This window comes from Phalacrocorax carbo, chromosome 1, assembly GCF_963921805.1.
Source record: "Phalacrocorax carbo chromosome 1, bPhaCar2.1, whole genome shotgun sequence".
In the NCBI taxonomy this organism is placed as follows: Eukaryota; Metazoa; Chordata; class Aves; order Suliformes; family Phalacrocoracidae; genus Phalacrocorax; species Phalacrocorax carbo.
The window spans coordinates 87,185,335-87,205,618 of record NC_087513.1 but is presented as its reverse complement, the minus strand read 5'-3'; the positions used below and the strand labels follow the sequence as shown (position 1 = coordinate 87,205,618).

The 20,284-nt window shown below is 40.1% G+C and overlaps 1 protein-coding gene across 1 annotated transcript in view; it reads right to left on the bottom strand.

Annotated features, from left to right (window-relative positions):
- Positions 1–20,284, bottom strand: part of TBX15 (T-box transcription factor 15) — a 104,141-nt gene that overhangs the window by 35,069 nt on the left and 48,788 nt on the right. The window contains exon 2 of the mRNA XM_064465202.1: positions 6,469–6,682. Within this exon, the coding sequence (XP_064321272.1) occupies positions 6,469–6,682 (214 nt within the window). The remainder of the gene's footprint in view (positions 1–6,468; positions 6,683–20,284) is intronic.

Sequence of the window (20,284 nt, the reverse complement as noted above, 5' to 3'; positions counted from 1 at the left end):
AGTCAAGAACCTTTCATCTAGAAAGATATCAGCTAGCTTTATAGCTACAGACACGAAGGCCTTCTGTTTTCATAGAGAACACGTGATGACATCTGATACATTTTAGGAGGAGGTTTTATATCAGCAGCAGTTTGGGATGATCAAGTTATTTATATATTAGCTTTACCGTTCAGCAGGAAAACAGTCTTCCTAAACTTAGACATGAACACAAAACCCTTTTAGGGGAAATATGATGTGATATGAAGTAAGTTATTGCCAATATTTTAGGACTACTTGGAAGTGTTTTTAAAAGCATTTTTGTAACCACCATGTGCCTCCGTCTACTCAATTCCTGTCTTCTTCCATTAGGAGAATGAGGTTTATGAAACTCTGAATGTGAAGAAAATTAATGATATATAAAGCCCTCTAAAACTTGATTAAAATAGTATTTGCTAGCACAGTAGTGTAGTGAGACTAAGAACCGTGTTTGAGAACTTTCAGCAATAGAAAGAACTAGCTGGATTGTGGCAGCCAGCATTATTTTTTGTTGTTGTCTAAAATTTTCATTTAACACAGAAATATAGCTCACTATTCCTTTGTGAAAACTGCTCAAAGGAGGATCACAGGTATATCCCCAAACTGGATTTTTTTTACAGTAGCATAAAGCTTCAGTTTCTAATCCTTAGGAGCCTCAAGGTGCCAACTCTTATTCCTGCCCCTTGAGCCAGCATATGTGAAGCTTGTGTCAAGTTGGATCTGCCTTCAAAGTTGGCCTACTCTGAGTGGAGGCATGGCCGAGATGACCTCCAAAGATCCCTTCCAGCATGAATTCATTCTCTGTTTCACAGTTTAGTTTTAGAGAGGGCAATTCCCCATTAGGGGATTAGGAATTAGAAAGCACCTGGCAGGTTGTCTCAAAAAACACAAATGCAATTCCTTGAAGCTCTTCAAACATTGGAAACACTCCCGTACAGACAGCTTAGCAAGCAGAAATCAGATGAGACTTTAAAAGGACTGGCACAATTTACTGTGCAGTTTTCATGACTGTTCAGTGTAATGATTTATACACTGCGTAAACAGCAACTTAACTTAAATAAGGTTTAATTTGCTTAAGGGTGACATCTGTTAAATGTAAACCCTAAAATGAAGGGATGTGCTTTTCAATTGTAGCAAAAGGCATTTTGTCTGTTGACAGTAACAGACAGAGTAGTCAATTCCCAGTCATAAAAAATACTGATAGAGAAACTCTGCAAAATAATCTGATTTAGGTTTGGATATTAAGTGCGCACAGTGTTTAAAATATGCATGAGTTTACAGGGAACCCTGAAGTTGTCATTGCTATTTTATACCTCATACTTCCTTGCATTTAAGACCAGTGTCAAATGTATATTCCTTTATAAAAATAAAACAGTGAGAAGTGAAAGTGAGGCAAGGCAAGGCAAGGCAAGGGAGGAATGCCTTTCTTTTTCCCTCTGCAGGATGGGATCATGTAGAGGAGATGTTTGTGTTGCAAGGAAAGGCTGAGGGCAGGGTTTGGTAGGAAAAGGATTTAATGTTTATGAGGGAGAGGGAGCTCAGTGGATCTCAGTAGCTCCCAAAGCGGACATTTTTCTGGAAGCTGGAGAAAGTTTATCTGGCCCACTGGGCTGGGACCTCTGGGCCGCAGTTTGGTAGCTGTAGCCTGCCAGCCCTCACTTTGAGAAGTCTGCTCCATGGGCCCCTTCAGCATCAGTGGAGCTTCACAACAAAATCCCTGCTGCTGTCTCTAACTGAAGAGCACTGTGGGCCCTTCCTTCCTTCCTTCCACTGGAAATTAAAAAACCCATTTGGTAATGTAAACTACCCCAAGTACACTTTTCAAACAACTCAGACTCATGGTTTCAGGGAGACAAAGAAACTCCAGACAAAATACTATTTAACGTATCAGGAGGAACAGAGGAGTTAGGAGAGGACAAGGTCACCTGTTCCACTCTCTTCTGGCTTTTTCCACTCTTATTACTGAGCCTGGCCTCAGCACTTAGGTTTCGGTCATCCTGCAGTACAGATATGATAACTATGATATGACAGATCAGATCATTTACCTCATTCTTAAGATGAGATCCTGGCTCTGTGGCAGGTAGAACCTGGGTCCCCAAAAGAATACCTCCTGGCTGAGTTTGTGTGTGTGGTCACACTCATATAACCACCTCCATAAACAGTGGGCAGCACTTCCCTTACAGAGCAGGACTCCAAGCATTCTTTATAGTGTATCCCCCCCAGCAATAAGTGCACATTTGCTTTCCCATTTGGGCAGCACTTCTCTGCAGCAGTTAGCTAACAGTTACCCCTGCAGCTCAGATGACCATGGACTTTAGGGATCATAGGGGTGTGGGGAGGGATTCAAATTCCTCTGCTGATGTTGCCAGGGTACAAGTGTGATCACCATTGGTGAAGGAGAGTAAAGAAAAAGAGTTAAAGATGTTTTTAGGACTAGTTGCTTAGATCAGTATGACCTGGGGCTTAAGCTGAATTTATTTTATTTTTGTACAGAATCTAGCGTTGCCTTTCAAACAAAAAGGCAATAAAGGTGACTGGAGATTTGAATGCTCTGCAGCTGACAGAAATCCCTTTGCATGTTTTGCTCAAAGAAGAAAGGAGTCTTGTTATAAGCGTCTTATTAAATTCTGAATAACAATGTTCTGATGGAAAGGAAGATAGGAAAAGTTCTAAGAGGACTGAAGTAGGTTTATGGAAACAGACAAAAAAGGTATCCATAACACAGCGTCAAGAAAAGGAAAAACAAAGCAGAATTAAATGAGTGGAATGGGAGTCTGAAAGTTAAAAAGTGTAGTAAGCGTGACGTAGGCAGGATATAGCTCCAGAAATATGTTTGAAATGAGAACGTAGGCTAGAAACTGGCATTACACAGTAAGAGCAGAAAGATATTGTGGGGTCAGGCAGGAACCAAGCAGTGCCTTACGAGTCATATAAAATTAAGGAGCAGCTGTAGTTATAGGCAACTGAGTCTGTAATTATAATGGCTTTCAAAACAAGAAGGTCTTACAGGACTCAAGCAGGGTTTCCAAAGAGAAAACAACAAGAGCAAAATCTTCCCTGCAGAAGGAAGAAGTTGCAAATTACACTGCGTGTCTCTCACAATTTCAGTAAATAGTAGGAGACCTTCAGGAAATAACACCAGTTCTGCTATTTTTGACAGAAATCATACAATATCATCTATGGGATACATATATATCGTGCATCCCATATGGAGAAACAGGACTGCTAGACTCAGCTCTCACCCATCTCAGACATATCCTCTGTGAAAGAAAAATGTTTAACCTTAGAGGTTAAACGTTTAATTTGTGTATTTTATCGTATCTATAAGGACCATCCCCAATAAACAGATGTACTGCCTAAGGAAGTTGACCATCTCCTCATTATGCTTTGCAATGGTTAACCTACAAATGTAGTCAGCAGAAAAAAAAAATCCCTCCAATATTGTTAACATCACTTCTGGAGAAGAACATCATCAAGCTGAAAAAATACATATATTTAGTAGCTATATAGATTTTGTGGGGGCAGCCAGTGATGAGCCAGTTGGCCATCAGGACTCAAGTAATGATAAGCATCTCCTTTCAGGGAGAAAGAATATTATTTAGGATTGTAAAGAATATATGATTTGCACATTAAGGTATGAGTCTGTATTGTGATACATGGTCTTTTGTAAGTGGAAAAATTATCAAGACTGGAGCTTGCAAAGGCACTTGAGAATGGAATTAACGGTGTTACAGAAAAAAATCTTGGAAAAGGAAATATTCTTTACAGCCCTTACAGGTTTCCCTACATCTATTCCCTACTAAAAATTATCAAAATACATACTGTTTTGGACTCCTTAAAATAAACTTAGGGTGGCCGCCTTTCTTAACATATGCTGTTAAACACCTACAGACCAAGGTTTTCCCCAGATCAGAGACCTCTCCTCCAAAACATGAAAACCAAAATCTTTGAGAAAATTAAAGAAAATTAAAACATTTTTTTAAAATTATTATTTGGGGCCAAGTTGAAGCAAAGAGAAAATTCAGGTGGGGGAAGTGAATCTGAGCAGGGTTTTTTGGGATGTTTCTTCATTAAATGGGGCTCATTTTTCCTGGCATGATGTTTCACTGGAATTGTAGTTCAGCTGCACCAAGTACCCACATGGAGGGAGCTATGTACTTCTCACAATAATTTTTAATCAGCTTCCTGTTATTACTGTGTACTTAGGGATATGTATCTATTGTTTGTTATGATGATATGTGATGTGGGAAGCCGTATTTGTCAGAAAGGCAACATGAATGGCAAGTTCCACAAACCCTTGCTGACATGAAACATTTCAATTAATAAATGTCGGAACAATAGTTCTATATCAAAAGTGTAAAAATACATAGTTCCAATCAACAAATAAGAATATATAGCTCAAGGACAGCAAATGACAGATATCAACAAAAAGTTGGGATTGTAAAAAAAAAAAACCAGCAGTGTTCAATATTATAATTTCCTAAAAAATTTTAAGGAACTACAGGAACTTTTTTGTATATGTGCATCAGTCTGATCAAATAGACATTTTCCATTTTTTTTAACTGATCCTAAGTATTTAATTTCATTGTGTTATATCTCCCCAAAATATTTCACAGAGTTTTTTTCCATGAGCTCTTCCTTCCCCAAGATCCCTGCCAATGCTGTCAAGGCTTTTGTGAGAAGTTGTGTTGAACTATTTGCAAAATTTCAGTGGCGTTGATTTTGCAACTTTTTTGGTTACTTTTAAAAAAAAATGTAGTCAGGTATGGCTTCTTAAGATCCCAGAAAGGTCAGCTGCTCAGTTCAGAAATGTGTGAGGTGCTGAGATCATCTTCATACTACTAAGCTCTGAGCATTTTAGTGTACACTGGTGTTTGTGGGCTTTGAGATATTTATGCCGCTGTTACGTCTATCTATTCTACATATCATAAGATAATTAATTATAGCTAATCCATAAGGTAATAATAAATTATTTTAATTTTCTGAGAGAGCGTGGCCCACCACCAGGACAACAAAGTCAGAAGCAAGAACCTTGGTTCTGCCAGTGTCATATTTAATGATGCTGGACAGATCACTTAATCTCTTTAGGTCTCAGTTTCACCCCCTGTGAAAAGAGGATAATAATAATTTTCTCTGTGTGTGTTTTGACATCTCCAGAAAAAAGGTGTTGCATAATAGCAGGTGTTATAACTCCTGTTACTTTGCCTCTTCCATTTGAGGCAGAAAGGCAAAAACAGCAGCCCACTCTGTATTGATGCAAGATGGCTCCTGTGTCAAGAAGATTATATATCTAAAACCGGGTGCTACTCTGGTTCTGACAGTCGTCTTCACTAATTATACGGGTTGTTTGTCCGATTAAACTTTCCTCAAATTATCTGGACTTCCGGGGGCTACAGAGCGACAGTGCTCACCTCACAAGACTATAAACAACAAGCCTAGCTTTCTGGCAAATACAGAGAACATAGACATGAAACAAAACTATAAACAATGGAACACCGTGGTTTTTTTCCCCAAAAACTTGGGGGAAATTCCCTGCTGCGTGCCTGCGGAAGGGGCAGAACAGCTCCTGGGACGGTCACGAGGCTTGTTCGCGTTACGGGCGCTGTCCGCGGTGCTGACCGTCTGCTTCACAGCGTTGGTCAGACTTGGAACACCATTAGGCAGAAGTAAGGAACGTTATGTTAACGCAAACGTGGCTAAAAATCCGGGTTTGAGGGATCTAGAAATTTGCTCATTTATTCAGGAACTTTAATTCAAGCTGTGTTTTGGCAAACAGACTTCTAGCTGTTTTTTAATAGTAGACAGCAATGAAGATCGTACCCTTGGCTAACAGCATGGCAGGGTGAGTTTTTCTTTTTTAAAAAACCTGGCTTATTAGTGGCTCTTTCTAACCTCAGCCTTTTCCTAACTTAACCAGCTGATGTGATATCAGTTGCAACAGCAGAAACATAAGTCCGCACATTTTTTATACAGGAAGTCATTAACATTTTATCTATTTAGAATTGCAGGAAGACATTCATTTGGTGCAAAGGTGAGTTTCAATTTAACTATATTTGAGATTAAATCAACTGCCTCTTTAAGTGCTGTGGGAACTTGAAAGGAAATACAAATGGCTCACCCCCAAATTCATAATTCATCTTAAATTCAGTACAGCCAACAGTACGATGATCGTTTCCTGATTTATTTGCTCAAAGGAAAGACTATCCTCAACAGTTTCCTGCAGCTGCCAGTTCTCCTTTGGAGCCACGATTCAAGCAGTAATATGAAACAACTTTACCTGTCTTAAGAAAGCTAGTAGGACATACAGCTGTGAAACAGTCAGTCATTTAATTTTTCCTGCATATTTATTCATTTGGCTTATCAAGAAGAAAAAAAGGGTTTATTTCTTAAAAAAATTTTTGTTTTGTTTTGAACCTTTTTTTTTAACTAGACAGAAAGCCAGAGATATCTTACCTGCCTGCTTTTGTGATGATCATCTCTGTCCCAATGTCATGAAATCTTTTCCAGAGGTCAGCACACTGCAGCTCTACCTGGATCTCTTCCATGGATGAAGGTGGAGGAGGCTGAGGGCCTGAGCCACCAGATGCAAGGTCAGAATGGGAGCCAAATGAGCAGGATGTCCTTTCTGCCAGCACCTCTGTGTCTGACCCAGTACTCTGCTCTGAGTCTGCAAAGTAAACATGCCGGGTAAGACACTCCAATTCTACCTGCTGTGAGTGGTAAAGGGAGGGAAGAGGAAAGCCAACAAGGGAAGTACTAAGGAACACTACAATGGCCTTTTATGTATATATAAACACATACAAATTTATGGTTTGTTGTGATTTATGGCCTGATTTGGGGCTTTGGGTTTCCAACATGACATCTGGCATTTTTGTAAAGTTTTAGAAACAGCTGAAAAAAGGATCCTCAACATAAAATATAAATAGTAACAAACAATGCTGGGAATTGAGTACAAAATATAAATTAAAAAAAATAGAAATTAAAAAAAAATAATTCAACCCATAGTTTCAATCCAAGATTAGATGGGCTTGCTGGAAAATTGCATTCCGTTTAATTTAATATCCTCCCGCACTACTATTGAAGAGTTGGTTATTTTTAAACAACACTTTTTTTTTCCTTTTAATATCCTTGTCATCAAAAATAATGAGCATTTTTCTATTTTGCTATTTGGCAGCACCATTTTGGAAATGTGTTTTATTTGCTCCTATAATATCTTCTTTGGAACAATGATATTTCCTGCGAAAATAACCATGCAGCTTTTGGTGACAAAAATGCCCTAGGCTACTGAAGGATAAAAAGGGGAGATAGTAAACATATGGAATATGTTACCAAGGAAGGCAATTGAAGGAAACTGCAGAAAAGAGCACATGAGACAACCACCTCTCTTTATGGGGAAAACAAAGAAGAAGAAAGCTTGCTCAAAAAATAAGAAAGCAAACAAAAAAGTGAGGTTGGACTAGTTTAAAAGTCCAGGTTGGCACGTTGAGTCAGATAGCCATTTCTTTGCACAAATATCTCATGCATGTATTAGGTAGGTATGGTGTATGTATGGTCCTAGTTCTCATACGGTACGGCAAAGATGGAATTTTGCAACTAGCAGTGTTATTTTGCAACAGGGTGCACATGCTTACATCAAAATTATTCACAATACATTCTGTGAAGCAATGTGTTTGTGTTTTGTACCTGATTTTTAACAAATCAGCACTAGTATTATATAAATGGTTGACAGAGGAATAAAGTGATGTGAAGCACTCAGTCAAATGTTTCAAGAAGAGCTCTGTGGATGTCAAAGAAGGTGCAGAAACAATATGTTAGAGTGTCCTCATTGATCACATACATACAAGCATCCCTATGAAGGAATAAAACAGCTATTTATATCTTCTTTGCACTTTAAGAAAGAAATAAATATTTCTGTCTGCAGGGGAAACTTAAGGAGACAAAAAGTAACAATCTGTGTTAAAAATGTTATTAAATCACCCCAGCTAAAATTCCTCCCATGCCAAGCAAATGCCAGATGCTCTTTAACAGCCCTGAGGTCATGCAGGCTGAGTCTCAGATTTAGAGTGTTTCTGAGAGACGGTGTCTTTGGAGTAGCTTGCACATCAGTGCAGAGAGCTAAAATTAAGAAGAGGCTGGGGGTGAAGATGTCACCTGCAGAAACCACCACCCCACCTCCTGCCACATGGAAACATTTCTGGAAAATTCATACTGCTGCAGTAGCATGGACATAAACTGTTTGGCTGATAGTATATGAGAAACTTCCAACCCCAGGTGCTATGAGGAAGCATTTCTCTTCTGTGAGAACCCTAGGTGATATGTCATTGGATAGTGGTATTTTGCTTGCAGGACATTTTCAGTAAACTTTCCCAACTATTTAGACAATCTGCCAGTACAGTGTAGAAATTCTGTAGGATATTAGAAAGGTTTGGTATGTATCACTCCCAATCAGTTTTGATATGGAGTCCTTTATGTCTCCCACTGACTTCCAAGTTGGGCTGAAGCAATAACAGGTTCATCCCTCTAAATGAGTAGCACAAACCTACCAACAGAGGATTGTTAGATGGAGACCGGTGCTACACCCCAAACTGACGCCTTAGACACAAGCTGATGCAAGATAATATGAGATAACCTGCTGAGGTTCTGTGACCACAAAACAGAGAATCAGAGAGTACAGAGGGCTGAGACATTTGCTCCCTGCTTCAGGAGCCCAGTGATGCAGGAGCAAAGTGATACTGCTTCCTCTAGCTCAAATTATTCCATCTCAAAGTGCTGAAGTGGGAAAGCCTGAGTAGGTGTCACTATACTTAGGACATTTGTTTTCCTAGTAATGGTTAATCCCTTTATCCTTCAACAAAAAGCAACTGTATGATTCACAAATCACAGTAAGACTGTTTTGTATATCTACTTATGTGCTGAACCAATAACTAAAAGTATTACATCTTCTCTGAAGTCCTAAGAAAGTAAAGGTAAACTACACCGGGAGCCCGAAGAGACTGGGCCTAGGGAAAAGCTTCCATTATGGAGCCCACCTCCCAGAATGAGGTACTAAACTACAGGTTTAAATCTAAAGAGACTGGTTTAGGCCACATCATCTCTCCTTTGTTCAGGCACTCTGAAACGCTATCCATGCTCGAAAGCGGTATGGTAAATGGCCAACAGATGGCACTTGGCTAGATGCCGTTCTCACATCATTCCAGCACTTCCTGGACAGTCTTTCAAACTGGGCATGTGGCTGAAGCCTTGGGCATCCCTGGGAATTGACTGGAATTGCATGCTGCAAAAAATTAAATATCAGAGGCTTAAGCACCTTCTCACTGATTTTATGCTTATGTCACTCCATTGACTTTACAAACTCTTGAAGGGGTTTGGTTTTTTTCACAATGGTGGAATTGGAAGGAGAGCCACAACCTTGTCTATAATTTGCCGTGCTGGCACAAATCAAAAATTGCAAAAGGAATTCACTAATTACTGATAAGCCAGTATCTACCCAACCATGCAGTTCCACACAAAGAAGAAAAGAACTGTTTTTCTTCTAAGGGCTATTATTTCTCCCTGAAGTATGATCTATACTTACCCCCAAATTAGTGCACAGAATAGCAAGTATCTCTCCTTCCTCCAGTTTTGGAAATGGGAGAGGGAGAGTTGCTAGTGTTGCTGCTCTTGGTTCAGACTCCGTACGCACTGAGATGGGTTTTGTGTTTTCTTCAGCCTTTCCTGAGCTAAGACCTCCTAAATGGTGTCATCCAGTTGGAGACACTGAGTTAATTCCAGACCAACAGAATTCAGAGGAAGCAAAGTGCATCTGACGTATGAAAATAATCCCTAATGACATCCAGCTCTATAAGACTCTGTGACTCTTAATTAGAGTACTCTGCATGTGTTAGGATTCCGAATTAATCAAGAGACAGGTGTCAACATCTGTAAGTGAGCAACATACAGAGAGGTGCAGGGTGAACCAGTCTTGGTAGTAATTAATCATGGTGGCTGGTAGCTAGAAGAGCTCAAGCCACTCGGCTGCTCATACTTGCTCACAGTGAAACAAGACAGGAAGAAGATCTGAGTTTTCTTCTGGCATTCAAACTGGGAACTTGGTTTTCTTCATGTGCCAGCTTCAGTGGAGTGCAACTTCACTAAACTCAGAGACATTACTTTTACTTTATGTTGGGGGGAATCAGGGAATAGCTCCTGAAGCTCCAACAAAATAGAGCACGCCTGTGAACATCCCGAGGTGCTGACTGTGGCTGGTACTACATATTGTGTCTGACTGAAGGACAATCAGAAAGATTTCTGGGGAAGATAAGTTTGCTATCATTTTTTCTATCTCCGAAGTTTAAGATTTTATAAGATTATTTGCCTTTCCTTAAAGAGGTGCCTTGTACAAAAGCCCACATGGTGAATTCAAGACCCAGCCACAGGGAAATGCAGACACTCCCTCTCCCCTCCCCACCATGCAGTGGCTTCCTTTCAGAGTTAGGAGACCTTCTCCGACTACTACCATAGGAATGCTGGTTCTCTGGCGTCATGTTAGGTTGCAATCTGTGCCACTTTTGGCATATGTTAGGCAAGCAGCAATTAAAACAGTTTCATAGTTTTTTCTTGCTAGGGCGGAGTACAGTCCTTGAGAAAGGATACTTCAAAACCAAGCTCATCCATTGCTGTCAACTAGCAAAAGTGGGAGGAGATGCAACTGAGGTTTCTAAACCCACAGTATTCCACTGGACTTTCAGTTGAGACAGTGTCAGGTCAAAATGTTCCACATTGCATTTACAGGCACCCATGAATTTGCACTTTCTGACCTTACCTACTTTTGTCTACAAGGTCCTTCCCTTCATCTGTCTGTTTAAGGAAGGGCCCTTCCTGCTACATCATGGCTATTGAGGCAAACAACTCCAAATCTCCTGCTGACTGCACAGTTCGTATCACTCTGCCTTTTTTGTTTCCCCCTTCTTGCAAATCTCTTCTAAAACTTTCCACTCTTGCTCATTCTTTATGTTCTTTTTTCTTGTCTTTCCACCAATTATTTCTGCTGTTCTGTGGAGTGATGTGTGGCCAGAAAACACAGCCATTTTGGTCTGTGAGGAGAAAGGCCTGGTGACCACAGGGGAATACCAATGCTTAACTCCTCCAGACTAATACATTCTCCCCAGAGACAATACAGAGAAAAGTTCCTAAAATACTGTCCCTTGTTACAGGCAGCTTGCTGGACTAACAGCTAGCCAAGTGGTTTTGACCATGGGATTTGGCGTGATCTGTCAAAAACAGACTGACTCTTGCAAGCACTGTATTTCAAGGAGCTTGAAACTATCTGATGTGACACTACTGAAAAGTTCATGGACAAGACCCATGGGTTCAATGTGCAAGAAAACTCTCTGAGGCCAGAAGCATAGCTCTCTCTCATTGCCACTGTGCAAAAAGCCTGTTCCCTTTCTACTACCCTGTTGTATGGCTTCCTATCATCCCTTTTTATCACACTGACCATGCATCCAGCTACTGGAGCTCAAAAGTGTTGGACCTAGAGGAGAGGAAATTTCTCAGCACTTTTAGCAACCTTTGAGCCTGCCAACAAGACCACAGGGTCAGTTTCAGAGCTCCCAGGGACACTGTGACTATTGCTGAGATTACAGAGGAACACTGAACTAGTTCAGATTTTTTTCTTTCTTAATCCCTTTCCCATTTCTACTATCTCCAGATCACCCTGGAAATCCTTAGTTCTTAATTTCTTTTGATCCACAAATTCCCAGGCTTCTTGTTGGCAGATAGGAAGGAAAACACCATTCTCACAAGCATGATGACTATGAGGTCAGCATCCCCACTGAGTGCCCCAAGATGATGGAAAATAACGCCAACCAGTTTCCTGCACCAACACTATGTGTCCTGGGATCAGAACCCTCTTACACAAAACAGCGAGCTGCTACTGCCTGAATTGTTTCTACAACTCAGCTGCCTAGTATTCATCATGTATATTCCCTGCTCTTTCATCAGTGGTACGAGTGGCAAACTGGTATGTGAGACATTAAAAGACATTAAGTTTCTAAGCAACTTCATACATTGATCTTCATCAGAATTTTCTCTGCAGCTGGGGCACAGCGGTGATGCTGTTCCCTTTATTTAACCAATAAAACAAAAAGAGCTCAGTTTAGTCTTTGGCCATATCACACAGCTCATGCACTCCACAAATGTTTTGCTCCAAGGTAACAAATAATGTAAACTACAAGAGTGAAAACAATGTCAAAAACCTTATATACATAAAACACCACCTACCCAGAGGACTCCAAAAGACTTATTCTCTTTCTCTTTTTTTATTTTTTTTTAAATTTTTCATCTGCATACATGTAGATATCTGATGTAGGTCCTGCCAGATTCCAGTAGCATAAAGATTTCTCTTGGGTGGAATGTGGCAGCTGTTACAAGCCGTTAAGGTTTTTTTTTTTCTTTTTAACTGTTTATTTTTGTTTGCAATGTTTGTGAACAGTTAGTGCAACAGGTGGTCCTTCCCTTTCCCCTGCAGTTGATTTGCTGGCAATCAGGATCTGCAGACTACAAAGAAGATACAAAATCCTGGACATGCATGGGCAGAGTAAATTTGGGGGACATCACTTTTTTTTTGGTCATGGTGTGGTGGCTGCTGGTGCAACTACTTCAGGTACACAACTGTTTTCCCCTGATGATAACTAATACTCTGGCAGAAGCTAAAACAAAGACCTCAGTAACTTCAAAATTACACAAGAAGTCTGGCTGTGGCAAAGACAGAAGGAGCAGCAGAGGAGAAGCAGGCTGGAGTTCAACAGAGCCGTTCAGATTAGTATGGTTGCATTTTACACAGCTGATCTGGCAATTGCTCTTGCTGTAGGCAAAAGTTTCTAAACACTTCCTGGGTGACTGTAACCATATGCACATGGTGCACACAACAAATAACACAAAGATAGTTCTGCATGTGTTCTTATATAGTGTCTTCTCCCCCTGAACCGTTTTCCATTCATTCACATACCCTACTACATTAATCGTGCCTTCTTCCAACATTAGGCCCATTATCAACTACACACAGCTAGAATTTGTAACAAGTTTATTACTGGTAATAGAGTCATGAAATGGTTTGGGTTAGAAGGGACCTTTTATAGATCCTCTAGTCTATCCCCCAATAATATTTATTATGATTACATTAGTGACTACAAGTTGCAAACAATATCAGGATTTACTGATCCGGAGGCAGTACAAGCTCGTCCAAACTGAGATCTTCATCTATACTCATGCTAAGTTGCAACCTCAGAAAGCCAAAAGAAGCATTCAAGTAATTAATTTCCAGCCTAAGACCCTTTTATGAAACCACAGCAGGACAAAATAGCATTAATATCAGCAAGACTCAAAAAGACAAAACTAAAAGATGTATAGATGAGAAAATGTAGCATAGGCAAAGAAAGAGACCTGATAAAGTCACAAGTGAAATCAATGAGAGATAAGCTGATCCTGAAGTGAAGAATTCCTCTGGCACTTTAACCTCAAAGACTTCTTCATCCCCCTGAATTACAGCTTTATAAGGTGTTTTTGTAAGATGGCTTGAGCCAGCAAAGCTTGTAAAATACACTCAAGCTGATGGCTGCCATTACCAAAACAAAGACTGAGTATAAGGCAAGTATGACATGGAATTGTTACATATCTATATCCCCATGGCAAACACAACTAGTAGGAGAATATAAAAGCAAACACAAAGACAAAAAAAGTCGGTGGCTTTGGCTCTAAATGCAAGTCTTGCATCAACTGAGAGTGCACTGCCAAGAACTAACTGCCTCTGCCTTGGCTTATTCCATGTAAGACTCAAAAAAGGGACACAAGACCCAGCAAAAAATCACCCTGATTCACTGGTATTCTCCAGCTGCTCTGCTCCACTCCAGCAATGCAAACCAGCTGTAAACCTGATTTAACCAGCAAGTTAAATCGGATTTATGGCTTTTCAGTATTGGCAAAGAAGTACAAAGCAGCTGGAGTTTACTAGTATACTTAGCCCTGGGGGTTTGCTCTCAAAAGTTAACTCTTGCTCCAGCCAGAAGAAAGAATATCAGGCCGAGTTAAACTCTAAAGTGATTTTTTATCTCACAATCTATTGTATTTTTTAAGAATGCGGAGGAAAAGAAAACTTACACATTTTGCCAACATAGAGTTTAGGACCAGACATTCAAGAGACCAGCTCAAGTTTCGAGCTGCATCAGCTAAAAATGGAGATGCTGGCTGCCGGGCTCTGAAGTCATCCTTGGCAAATACAAATTCTCATTACAGAAGTGTAAGCTAGGTGACCAAGAGTGTTCTGAGTAGTGTCACAGCATAAGATTTCTTTGTAGACTTCATACCCAATCACACCATATTCCCTCAGGAAAACTGCCTGCAACACATCTTTGTTGTGCTTTGACGTGCTTTAGAGTAGCCATCACAACTAAAAATATCCTATCAAATGGATGTCAACCAAAACCCTGTTCTATAAACTCTTCCATCTCTGGATTGAGGTAACTTGTTTGCTTAAAAGTGTTTTATAAGCATAACCTTTCCCCAGCAGAGGCTTCTGGCAATCATATTTCAGCAGAACAAACCCCACTGAAGTAGCAAAACTTGGACTCAGTGTTTGATGTTGTATTATTGTCTTCCGGAAAGCAAAAAATATCTTGGGTGTTCAGTATCTCAGGCTAGATTTGAGGTAAATGCCGTTTGCAATTTCAATATAGAAGAAACCAAGAGATTCCTAAAATTCCCTGAGGAGATTCTCTGCAGCTGTCAAGACAGCATTGCCTAAGGACGAGGAATCACCAGCACAGCCTCACAAAAAGACTGCTCAGTAGCAAATATTCAGAAAGCCCATACTTAAAATGGTAAAGGGCTATAAAAAGAGCATGCAGAAAAATAATATTCACTTAACTCAGGAGATAAAAGACTATAATATTCAAGAAAGTGCAAAAGAACACAGAGAACTGCAACCTTTAAAACCATGCGACGTACCAGGGAGAAAGTGGGATGTTATTAGAAGAAGAGGGAGGTGAAATTGATGACAACTTTAATCTGGCCAAGATCCTGAACTGTGGAGACTACAGAGAATTTGTCTGGCCAATGTCCAAGAGTTTGTGTAAAATTAAAGAGTGGAAATGCACTTGAAAGTTGGGGAAAGCTAAAAAAAATAAGAGACCAGGCATTAGATGCATTATATGCTGTAGCCCGTAAACATAGAGTCATTATTCTTATAAATAAAACCATACAACAAATATTTAGAGACCAGCCTAAACCAAAATGTTGGCTCTAAATAACCACAAATTGTGCAGGAGTTTGAAACTAGATCCCAGCTCTGTGGCAGGCCCTTCCCTGATGGGAGCGGGCACAAGCTCTGGGACAGTCTGTTTCTGGATTCTGTGGTTTGGACTGCTCTCTGCCAGCCAGGAAAAAAAATCATTCGTAAAAAAGGAAAACATGACACAAGATTGATGCTGCAGAGGTATCCATTCTGCCTGAGACCAATATGAAATCACTGAGAAATTTAAAATGACTGCAAAGCCCAGAAGATATTGCTGTCTTTTTGTAGGTGGGAACACAGCTCAAACAAGTGAAGATTAACATTTTAAATATTTGCAAGCTGATATTTGGTGGCCTACAAACCACAGGGAAAGAGACATTATATATGTTTCCCTATACCATGGTGGTTATCATGACAGCAGTATCAGGGAGCCAGCTGGCATCTCAGTAACAAGAAAAGTCCAACATTTTCCTGAGTCCTACTGGGCTCTTGGCACTGCTGTCACATGGCGGTGAGTTCCACCACATAACTGTGCACACAAGAAGAGAAAGAGTCCTTTTTCACTTTAAAATGGATTGCCTTTTTAGTATGAGTTTTCATTTGCTGCAGTGTTATAATGAGACAAATACTGAGATAAATACCACTCTATGTATTGCTTGTATTTCATTTCTAAATGAAACTATTTCAAAAGGAAATAATTAGGAAATTTCCATGGGAATGGTTTTACAAGAAAAATGAAGTTCCATTAAACTGAAGATTCAAATTTGAATTGCTCATTTTGTTCATAATCTACAATTTTCTTTTGGGAAAACAGTAATTATCAGGCTACCCTTGCTGAACTGATGTTTGGGTTTGTAACAGTTCAACAAATCATTAAATTACATTTTTTTCATCCACATGCTACAATAGCCAACCTGTCCCTCAGACCCCCCCCATCCCTTTCTGAACCAGACTTTGGAAGACAATCTGCCCTAGTGCAATTTTGATTGCCCTCTATCTAAATGTTTTGACTGTAATCCTTTCAGATATTATTCATAACAAAGCTTCTCCTTGACTCTAAATATTTAAATTGCTCGCTCTTTAAATCTATTCTATTTGTATTACATACATGCGTGCATGTGCACAGACACACAAAGACACATAAGTATATGTATGGGGTTGAATTCTTAAAAATATATTTGGCTTTAAATCAGTGATCTGCCACGGGCTCATATAGCAGAAATTGTAGTATTTTCAATAGTACTTTCTATCCGGAAGTTTCTTGCAACCTAACGTTCTGTTTACTGTTTTGATCACCTCTGCAGAGTGACCAGATGTTTTTACTAAACAACGAGCCTGGGGCATTTTTCACAGTGGTGAACTTATTCTTCCTTTTATTTGCTTCACATACAATTAACTTGCATCCAAACCAGTCAATTTTTCTGCCTCTGACTATGCAGCCATGCACGTAGGGTTGAGAGAGAAGATTTTCCAGAGGACAGAGATTATCCAGAAGCACCTGAGCCCAGTGCTGTTTTTTTAACTTTTAGTGTTTCAAGACCAAGCCAGGAACATAAAAAATTACTTTTCTAAGTGACAAAACAGCGGATGGAGTTGGTGTGAGTTCACGGGGAACAGAACCACGAGAGACCACATTGCATTATAAGAATATGGTGCGTGGACTTGGAAAGGATGCATTAGGAACTTCAATCCAGCCTGTGCTATGAAAAGAAATAGTGTCATATTAAAAATATATAATTTGAAACCTGAAATATTAGACTTACATGCCAAGCCATAAATGGAATCTCCCCTGCAACTACAACCAAGCATGTATCTCATATCAGTTTGAAACAATTATCTTAACAATTTTAAAATAATCAAGCAACTTGCAAAGGTGAACCATGCTTAGGATGAGGTTATTTACGGAAAGTAACTGTAAAAGTTTTCAGATTTGCAAAAGCTGATGTTTCTCTCCACATCCAGGGAGTGGTGCCAGGCACTGATGTTTAAGAACATCTTAATAATTAAACCACTGCCCAGATGAGATTGGTGTAGCCAGCACATCAACAGCAGCTGTAGCTAACAGAAGACAGGGAAGGGGATGCTGAAAGAGACCTAGGGGTAAGAAAGGACAGATGAGTGGACTTCCATGCTATGTCATTTGACCAGACAAAATAACCTGGTGCAGTTCTGGGCAGTGCATACAAAGACAATGCTTCAATGAGAGCCAGGCTGTGGCTGCATTTAGCAACCAGGGCATGAGAAAGGCCAGTAGTTAAAGACTCCCATTTCACGTATAGCAGAAGGAGATACTGAGTTACATTCCTCCTCAATCCAGCCAACAGGCAGGATGAGGAAGGGATGGGGGACAAAGGAGCAGATGCTTCAGACCCATGCTCAGAGGTGTCACAACAGCAGGTATAAGCTGCAACAAGGAATGAGGTCATGGCTGAGAGACTCCAGACCGTCCCCAGCTCCACCGCAGCAATTAAATTAAATTAACCCTACTCAAAAGTCAGACAGTCTGCACAGTCTGAACATCAGATCTTGAACACCAACCATTTCATCCTGCAGGTCTGCTCCTGACAGTCTGCATAACTTGTTAATGCTGATATTGCCAGCAACTGCATTATGCAAAAGATCAGTATTATAAAATCCCACAGCTTCCATGTACTTTCACGGAGAAAGAGCAGCACAAAACGGGTGGCTTAGCCTACAGGATCAGTCTCAATGCCTGTATTCTTTCCTTTTCCCTTAGCATCCATGCTCCTTGGATATGTATTCGTGGCTTGACTTTTTCTCTTTTCTTTTACTGTCTTGAGCTCAAGCTCCCAAAGTCACATCCTGACACACTCTGCCAGCCTCAATCCCACACGTCAAAATCCCTACATGCAGTCACATGTACTGATTCCAGGAAGCACGCACTGCTGGACTACTTTGTTGCTTTCTACTGCGCCACCCTGATTTACGCCTTGCTGAAGCTATGGTCCTGAGCGTAATAACACCCACACTGCACAGTTGTCCCACATGTGCATAACCTATTACCCAAACAACAGATGCGCCAGCATGCATGTGCACACATATTCCAACATCTGGTCATCACAAGCTAACAGTAATAACTCCATGAACTCCATTCATCTTTACAAAGCTCACAAACACTTCATCTATACATCCACTGAAGAGGTGCATAACCTTTTCCACTTTGCTGTAAGAAGTATGTGCTCTTAACCTGGCCTTCACAGTCACACACACAGAAATACAACCAAGCACTTGCACTTACTCTTAAAGCATACATTTAGTCCCTTCTGAATAACAGGGCATGAAGGGCTTTTGACTTGAACACTTCACAGATGTTGCACACGACGTGCATACGGATATACACCTCTATTTCTCAGTCATATCTGTATGCGTGCCTATATGCCCTTACCTGCTGTGAGGCTCATCTTTCCACTTTCTGGCTAGAAGTCATGCCAGAATAAAACTGATAAAAGGAAATGAAGACTCACATCCGAATATCCAGATATCTGTTAACTTAAAAACACCCCACTGCTTAACACTAAAGCTGATACTTGCAAAATTCAGCATTTCTGGATGTTAGAAATTTCCAGTCTGTTTTCCTTTGTTTCTCTCATCTACATCTAACCTAAAAGATATGTTCAAGGAGAGAGTGGGCAAAAACTTCTGATAGCTTGTGTTTGGTATTTTACAAAAAATACTTTAATTCAGAATGCTTGTGCCTGCCTGGCTCTCAGTTCAGTGCACTGGAAACAATGGGATGCCCCACTGTGGTGTTCTCAGCAAACTATACCTTACAGCAAAATATGCTGGGAAGTACGCAGCCTGGAAGCATAGAAGTTGCAAAGGTCTTGGGTTTGCCTGGCTCCCCCACCAGCCATGTCAATGCATCAGTGGTGACCTCAGAAATCTGTTGGCTTCTGTGACCTCAGATAGCATCTTTTATGGATGTCAAAAACAGGGCTTAGTAATTTTCTGTGTGTATGAATACCCACACATTTTCAACCATGCAGAGCTAAACTATTTCATAACCCATTCTTTTAAAACCTTTAAAAGCATGTACTACAGTTGGAAAATTATATGCATATTTTGAGTTTTTTGAGGCTTTTTTCCAACCACCTTCTGTCTAAAAAAGTTTGGGTTTTTGACAGTAGGAAGAATGGCTTGCTGTATCCTACTGCAGATGAGAAGAAATGTGATGCATTCTACTGAATTACTTTAGAACTTCTGGTTAGAAAATGAGGACGAAAATTTTCATGTGGGAAGGAAATCTGCAAAATTCTCAAATTTTTCAATCTCAACTACAGGTAAGAATGTAAATACTCTGTATATTTTTGAAGTAGAAAACCAAAAGAATTTACATCACCATTGACTTCTACTTTAGCCTTCAGGATATGAGTTTAAAATAACCAAGCTTCCAGATCTCAAGTGTGCAAAAATCCCTGATAGCTTTAATATAGCAGCAACCTCTCAGGGTTCTGGGCATCTTAGAATATCAGCTCTGAATCATGTGATTTGTTCCACCTCTCTCACTGTGCTGTTAACTATGAAATCAAAGGGTAAATGTAGTGATAATATTATTAACCATTTCATTAATAAAACTATATACAGATAATGCATTGATTTTTTCAGTCTCCTTGTGCCTCCCAAAAAGCCCTGTACAACCTCACTCTGCTGTCCAGCATTAGACCTTGCACACTGAGACACTCTTCCTGCACTTAGGGATTTCCATCACAAATAACAGTGGCATAGAGAAAACTGATAGTGTGCTACTGCAGTAAATACACAGAATGTAAAGTCAAAATCATTCACACTAGATCCTAGACATGGAAGGACACCCATGGACACCAACACACCAAGGACCCAAGTATCTGCCAGTCCTACCAGTGTGTGTTACCATTCAGCATATTCCACAATAAAGTAATTAATGAAAAAGCATGTGACTTTCTGATATATGGATGATCATTCACATCCTTCCCAGACACTGATGTAGATTTCTCTTACTGG